The sequence below is a fragment of the Vipera ursinii genome (genome assembly GCF_947247035.1).
Source record: "Vipera ursinii genome assembly, chromosome: 13".
NCBI lineage: Eukaryota > Metazoa > Chordata > Lepidosauria > Squamata > Viperidae > Vipera > Vipera ursinii.
This window is the reverse complement of record NC_139526.1, coordinates 19,438,944-19,446,667: the sequence shown is the minus strand read 5'-3', so window position 1 is coordinate 19,446,667 and position 7,724 is coordinate 19,438,944. Positions and strand designations below refer to the sequence as shown.

Here is a 7,724-nt window from a genome sequence, read left to right as displayed (position 1 = left end):
GCCTCCATTGTCGCGGGAGGCACGGACCACCCACGTTTGGTCAGTCTTCCGTTGACCCCCTCCCATTTTTAGTTTCCTCCAACGACTGCCAGCATTCAGAGACTCCCTCTGGGCGTGGGGCTGCCCCCTCCCCTCCGCAGCCCCCTCGGCCTCGCCTGCTTCGGGAGGGGTGAGGGGAGACCAAGACGTCTTGGTCGCGCCAGTCTGCCCGCGTTGGTATCTGTGGCCAGTTCCCAGCGCAGGACGGACCCCGGGCGGGGGTGGGGGGTCGCTGTTCTGGTCCAGCTGCGAAGAGGTCCAGAGTCTCATATCGGCCCTTCCACAGCCTCCTCCGGGCGCAAAGATGGGGGCGCCAGGACGGGGTGTTGGGGGTCCCTGTTCCGTCTTAGCTGCAACGGCGACCTTTTCTTCAGGGGGGGCTGTGCAGACCGCCGCCCAGCGCGCTCCGGCGAAGCAGCCCAGAGCCCAGCTTTCCCTTTCTTTTCCCGGGAAATGCCCGCTTTCCTGGAGACGCCGCAGCTCGAGAGCTGCCCGGGCGGCCCGACGCGCCCTCCCCCCCTCCCTCCCTCCCCCACGCGCCGGAGAGGGAAAGCGAAAGTGGCGGGCGGGGGGCGGGGCTTGCCAGGCTTTCAAAAGCCCCCGCCGGGGCCGGGGCCGGAGACGGGCGTCGGGCGCCGCGCCGAGGGCAGCAGGGGCGGCGGCGGCGGCGGGGCAGCACCAGCGGCCGGTCTCGGCGCGGACGATGCGGCTGCGGCGGCCGCGGCGCCCCGAAGAAGCAGTGCGCGCAGGCAGCGGGGCCCGGCCTTGGCGAGCCGCGGCGGCGGGGCGTCCCTTTGGCCGGAGAGCTGCGGCGGCGGCGGCGGCGAAGAGAAGGCGGCGGCGGCGGCCGAGGCCCGGCCTTGAGCGGCCCCGCCGCGGCCCCCCTCCGGCCTCGCGGCTCCGGGAGGGGAAGGCCGGCCAGCGACGCCGAGGCGGCCCAGGTAAGAGCCTCTCGGGCCTCGCGGGGCCTCTCCGGGACGCACCGCGGCTGGGTCGGAGCCCGCAGACCTCGGCGGCGGTGTCGGGCGGCATCGGGCGCCGAGCGGCCCGGCCTCTTCGCTCCGGGGCAGGGCGTAGCGGAGCAACTGGAAGGGGCGACGGCTTTGCCCGCCCTCCGCCTCGTCCCGGCGCGTCCCTCTCCCGGGAAGGGGCCCCTTTCCGCGCTTTAACGGCGAGAAAACGGCGCTTCCGACCCCCGCGGCTTTGTCTCCCTCGGCCTCCCGCGCCTCCTTTCGCCGCCATCCCCACGGGCCGGGCAGATGTCCGGGCGTCGCGCTTCCTCTCCCAGCGTCCCCCCGAGGGCTGGCCCAGCCGCTGCGGGGCCTTACGGCCCCTGTGCCGGCCTCGCCCGGAGCAAGCGCGGGCCCCGCTTAGCGTCCACCTGGGGCGGGCAGTTCAGGGGTGGCCCCGTAAAAGCGCCCCCCAGTTTCCTCGGTTGGTTCAAGGGAGAGGGCTCCTCCAGTTGGTCCCGATCTTGACGTTGCTCCCATAAAATGCGACTCCTTTTACACAGCCTGCCGGCTCTTGTCGGCACGCCGGTGGGGCTGGGGTGCGTTGCTGTTACCGCCTAACCTTTAGGGGCTTTTTCCGGCTCTCCTGCGCGGCCCGGGGCAGAAGTCCAGCATCCCTCGGTCCAGGAGGTGGCAACTCTCCCCTCCTCCGGCTCTCTCAGTTCCACACTTCTCAGGAAAGTCGCTGAAGGAGCTGTGGGGGCAACTCCTTGTTTTATTTATTAAATTTATATGCTGCCCATCTCGTTTACCAGAATGACTGCATTCTCAGTAGCTCCCCTCAGACAACCCCCTCCTGCCCCCATCTGGATCACCCCCCTTTGAAGTGCCAGCTTGATGAAGAGCAGCTGAGCAACATTTTAAGGGTTCACCTCTAAATGGAGGCTGATCTGCTTGAAGATCCCTGGGGGAGGGGCTGCAGAGCAAGGGAAGGGGAAGGGGCTGCTGGAGATCTCAGATTACTCAGGCATTTGGCAGGCAGACAAGCCGCAAAGATGGTTTGATTCTCAGGGAAGGAGAACGTTGGGGGATTTGGGCCTGAGTGTTAACAAATTCTTGTACTCTTTTAGGGTGGACTTTCCCACCCAACGGGTTTCCAGAGAGGGAGAGAAGAGATCGGGCACAATCTGCCTGGACAGTTCTGCACAGACTTTGTTGACTGTCACTGTGCCAGGAACGCCTCTTCTGTTCCATACATCACTCAGAGAGCTGAGATTCTGGCTGATGAGCCTTCCCTCCTTCTCGTAACCAGAAAGTGGGGGAGGAGTGTAGCTGCACATCTCAGTGTGGTGAGGGAGGGGAGGCCGAAAATACCTTCCTGTGAAGGTTTGTCTTTCGCTCTGCCTCTGTTCCTGGAGAGAAGCAGCCGAGTTGGTTGGACCATCTGATGGGAAAGGCGTGCAGCTGAGCTGGCGGTTCCTGTCAATGGGCCTCTGTGGCCAGGAGGGGGAAACCACGGTTTTGTCTGGAGCGCCTCACTTTCCGGCAGAAGCAGCCCTGAGTTAGGTTTGCCTGGCAGAGGTTCGGTTGTGGCACCATGACGGATGTTTCTCTTTGTTTCTCTTTGACCTGCCGTGGGTGCATCCTAAGTGACCTTTTTTGTTTCTCTGATTTGCAGGAGAACCCGAACGCAGCAGCCCCCCCTTGGCCCCCCAAGCGATGGGAGGCAGCTCCAGTGGGTCTCGGTTGTAGAATGGTAGCACACAGCAGCGTAACGCCTGAGAATGGGATTGCAGTGGAGCTGAGAGGCCGGCTTCAGCCCTCCGTCCAGGCTGCTCTGCAGGTCCGGCCTCCCCACGGCACGGTGCAAGCCCCGCGGGACACCCACTTCCACACCTTCCGCTCACAGGAGGACTTTGGGATCATCGCCCGCACTAGCGCCTTGCTGGAGAAGTGCGGCTTCTACTGGGGTCCCCTGTCGGTCAGCGCTGCTCATGAGAAACTGAAGGGTGAGCTGGTGGGGACCTTCCTCCTCCGCGATAGCCGGCAAAAAAATTGCTTCTTCACTGTTAGCGTTAAGACGGCCACCGGGCCCACCAGCGTCCGTGTCCTCTTCCAGGCCGGTCACTTCAGCCTGGAGGGCAGCAAAGAGGCCTTTGACTGCCTCTTCAAATTGCTGGAACATTACGTCAACTCGCCCCGGAAGGTCCTGGTCGCCCCACTACACAAAGAACGCCTGCGGTCGCTGCAGGACCTCTGCCGCAAAAACATTGTGGCGACTTTTGGGAGGGAGAATTTGCCATACATACCACTTAATCCGGTCCTGAAGACTTACCTGGAGTCCTTCCCCTTTAAATTGTGAGGGGAGGGAGCATTATGCCAGTGGATGTGCCTGAGATGCTGGAAGTGGTGCCTCGGTGGTGTGCAATCCAGGTAGCCAATTGTGCCCCGGGAGTTGTGGGAGAAACAGTCCCCACAGTGGCGAACCGCAGGTGGCGCAGAGGCTGCCTGTGGCACTGGGCATTGCATCCCTGGGTGAAGACGTGAAGTAGACCCGTGGCTGGATTGTTATACAAGCCTAAGGACCATCATGAGCGCACCTCAATTCTGTAGCAGTTCTATTGAATTTGAACACTTGACTACCAATGTTTACACAACCAATGAACTGTTTGCACAAACTGAGGCCCTCAGAAGCCTTGTCAGTCATTTTCTGCTATGCAGAAACATTTTTGTTACTTTATATCTATTTTTTCTAAAAGCTAATAATAAACCTTATTATAAAGGTTCTTTTTCTAAGAAAAACAAGACAACGCTTTCTCTGGTCTTTGTGTACTGGGATTCGGAGATGGTTGGTGAGGAAAAGGAAAAAGGGTGGATGGATCCCCCTTGCCAAGTCTCAGTGCCTCACCTGGGCTTGGATCCCTCTCTGGCTCAAAGGGATCTCTTCCAGGAATCCCGTCCCTCTGGAACCTAGACAGCCCCCTTCTGGGCAGCGCAGGGCCCTTTCCACCCTCCCGGGGGTGTGTGTCAAAAGAAGGCAGCCAAGGGCCCCCGTGAAGGTGCACTTGGGCCCTACCCGTAGGTAGCCCCTCCTGCAGGAAAGCCCCCGTAGGCAGGGGTGGACAGCGGACCCTGCGTTGCCCAGCCAGTGTGTGTGCACGTGGGCAGTGTAGTTGTGGAAAGGGGGAAAGCCACCTTCTCCAAGGGCTGGGAAGTCAGCTTGGGGCCTGGCAGAGATCCTGCCTTGCTCGGCGGGGGTGGGGTGGGGAGCATGGAGGGGCTATAACAGCCTGGGCAGAGCCAGGCTCCAGGTGTTGCGCAGGAGAGAACCAGTTTTCTCCCTCGGCTGCGCAGAAGGGGGCTGCCCCGTCCAGTGATGCCAGCAGAGCATGGGGCACCACAGAGCAAGGCTGGCTTTTCTCTCTGCTCCTGAACGGTAGAAAATCTGCCTGTGTGTGTGTGTGTGAGAAAGAGTTGGTGTGTCTGGGTCTCAGCCAAAGCAGAAAGAAAAAGGCCCCCTTTAACCAACATTGTGGGCATCAGCCTTTTCTCCCGAGTAGGGAGGTAACGTGTGTCTGTTTCCAAGTTCCCATACTTGGATCTTGGGGTCCACTGGGAAGCCCAAGGCAAGCTGCTCTGTGTCACATGACCTGGAGGGTGGGGCTTAGGCTGGAGGAATTGGCAGCCTTCAATGCCCAGACCTGATGCCCCCCTTCAACATCCATGGGGGGAGGAATTTTCTCCTCTCCACCCCCCCCCAGCTGGATCCAGCATGGCTTTTATTTTGGTGGCTTTTGCATCCATACCAAACCTGGCCTCATCTCTTGTTCTGGTTCTGCAGTCTCATTCTATTTACAGGTGGGTGGTCCTGAGTTCCTTTATTATTATTTTTTTCAAATTTTCTTTCAGTTGGAAAGAATTAAAAATAAATGCCATAAATTAAAGTGAAACAAGCCCTGCATAAGGCTGCTTAAGGGCTGTCCCATTGCAGCTCTGAGGGCAAGGTGGTCATTGAAGGCCTCGAGGCCTGGAGAAAGGCAGGCAGGCGTGGGACAGCAGGACCCAGAAGTGGCAACAGGGTCAGGACCCAATGCAGAAGTGGAGAAGATAAGATCTTTCTGCTCACCTCCAACTTCTAACTGGTTTTAGTGCTCGCTATATCTTGGAGGGTGCCCAGCGCATTCAGCTTCACTTCCTTCCTTGCTAGTATTTCCAAGAAATTTAAGGGGGGAGGGAATAATTCTGCACAACAAAAGACATGAATATGTTTAAGTAGCAAAACTTCTTGACAGCAGAGCAAACATCTAAGAACTTTTTCCTCAGAAAAATCCACTTGGCTCCACGGAAATGTTGAGTAAAGTCTAATAATAGAGCAGCTATAAGGATGTAATTGTTACATGGAACTGTGAAAAAATGGGAGTATCTGTAATTTCTCCATATTCTGAGTAATGCGTGCCATTTCCAAGGAACCCCATGCATTTCCTTAATTCTCACTTCTTTCTTTCTTTCTTTCTTTCTTTCTTTCTTTCTTTCTTTCTTTCTTTCTTTCTTTCTTCTTTCTTTCTTTCCCATTCTGTTCTTAATTTCTCAGGAACAAGAGGTCAGTTTCAACAGAATCAACAGGAGTTTTTTCAGTGCACGACCATGGCCACCTTTGGTTCCTTCTCCATCAAGCAACAGAGGGGATTCAACCCCAAACAATATTTTTAAAAAAGGGGGGGGTGAATAAAGGGACAGAGACTCCAGCTGTGCTCTGGTGCACGATGCAGAACTGGGCACCAGAGCAGCAAAGCTTTCTCTGCCTTTCAGGTGTGGTGCTGGCTTTCTCAAACCTGCTTCGGGCAGCAGATTGTTCTAATCGAGTCATCCGCCCATCCTTGCTGGGCTGGATCCTCCCCTCCCCGCTTAGATTCCTCTCAGTTTAGGTCTGAATCCTGGCCAAGCCGGTCTGTAGCCACACTTCCCTTCCAGGGCTGACGTGAGGTGACAGAAGAAGGAAGGAAGGAGCGTGCTGTTCCCTCGCCTGGGCTTGCAGACGTGGAAAGCAAAGTCACAGAGAAGCCAAATTCTCACCTGGGACTCACCACAGCTTCCCTTCGCTGGTCTTTGCAAAGGCTGCCCAAGCACCCTGCTGGGTTGCTGAGCCCATGAGGGGGAAGCCCCTCCCCACCCTCCCCCTCTTTGTGCCCCGCCCCACGGGAGGCTGCGACACCCCTTCTTTGTGTGGGATCAGGCCCTACCTTCTCCCAGGGCATAAACAGGGGACAGCAAGTCTGGCTACTTTCAGCCAGCCATGCTTGAGGATTCTGCAACAGGTTCTCCTCCTCCTCCCAAGAAAACGGGGCCTCGTTTTTTCTAAATCTGCCATTCCCCAGGGTGGAGGGGGCGGGGGAAGTTTCTGAAAGCACCGATGGTGTCGTAGCCTTGATGTCATGTAAATGTTTTGCTGGCCATTCTTGCATTGGAACCGAAGCAGCAAATGCCTCCTGGTTCTTCCTGGCTTCCCAGAGATTTATTCCCAGAGGCTCCTGGGCCTCATCTGGGCAGGGCCAGGCTGGGCTGCTTCCTTATTTGAGCAACGCCTGGACAGGAAAGGGACCCAGCTTATATGGAGCCCAGGTGGGGCTTTATTGGTCAGACACAGTTTATCCAGACTGGTCTACTCTAAGAGCAGGGTTTGAATTGCTTCATCAGTTAGAAGCAGCATCAATCAACCTGAAACCGATCTTGATTTAACTGGGATTTTTATTCTTTCCAACCCAAAGGAAGGGACACAGTGGCTCAGTTGGTTAGGACGCTGAGCTTGTCAATCAGAAGGTCGGCAGTTTGGCGGGTCGAATCCCGAGTTACGCGTAACAAAGTGAGCGCCTGTTACTCGTCCCAGCTTCTGCCAACCTAGCAGTTCGAAACCATGTAAAAATGCAAGTAGAAAAATAGGGACCACTACAGTGGGAAGGTAACAGCGTTCCGTGCGCCTTTGGCGTCTAGTCATGCCGGCCACGTGACCACGGAGACGTCCTCGGACAAGCGCTGGCTCTTCGGCTTTGAAACGGAGATGAGCACCGGCCCCTAGAGTTTGAAACGACTCGCACGCATGTGCGGGGGAACCTTTAGCTTTACTTAACCCAAGGGAATGCTGGCAAGAAAGGAACCAGGAAGGTTTTTCCTTTCTAGTGCCTGCCAAAACACTCTCTGCTCCTTCGCCCACAAATAACAAGGTGGTGCAACAGTTTTCCAAGGGCCATGGCAGCTGCCCTCCTGGAAGGAAGCAGGGTCTTAGTCGCTTTCTCCACAGGGTCTCCGGTCCACTCAGATGTTTATAAATTGCTTTGGTCTTAGAAAAGCAGAAAGCCAGAACAACACAAAACATGATGCTGTGCTACTTTTGGCTCTTTGGGCACCCCCACCTTCTTCCCTGCCTGCCTGCCAAGCCCAGGACCAGGCCTTGGAGGCAGTCCTGGGGAGACTGCATTGCCACCCGCAGGTGGCACATCTCCGACACACTTCTGATTGTGCCCCTCAGCAAAACTGAGACTTCTCCACCAACGCCTGCCCTCTTGCTAAGGCGAGGCCTGTGTTGGCAACACCTGGGAGAGGCCCACTCCTGTTACAGTTCACAGCTGGAGCAGATGCTTCTTCTCAGCTTACTTGGTAGACAATAACAAGAGAGGCTCAAACATATTCTGATGTTGGGGATTAAAAGAAGCCACTTCCTTCCTGGCAAACACCCAGAAT

At 57.0% G+C, this 7,724-nt stretch overlaps 1 protein-coding gene across 2 annotated transcripts; it reads left to right on the top strand.

The window, feature by feature from the left end:
- The first annotated feature begins 670 nt into the window (after positions 1-670).
- On the top strand, positions 671-3,775 carry SOCS1 (suppressor of cytokine signaling 1). 2 transcript variants are annotated; one of them, XM_083372559.1, is made up of 2 exons: positions 671-980; positions 2,668-3,775. In XM_083372559.1, exon 2 carries the CDS (start codon positions 2,743-2,745, stop codon positions 3,349-3,351), a length of 609 nt encoding a protein of 202 aa, XP_083228685.1. In that variant the 5' UTR covers positions 671-980; positions 2,668-2,742; the 3' UTR covers positions 3,352-3,775. The 2 variants fall into 2 exon arrangements, with proteins under 2 accessions (XP_083228685.1, XP_083228686.1); XM_083372560.1 differs by lacking the exon at positions 671-980 and adding an exon at positions 1,845-2,550.
- Positions 3,776-7,724: the final 3,949 nt, after the last annotated feature.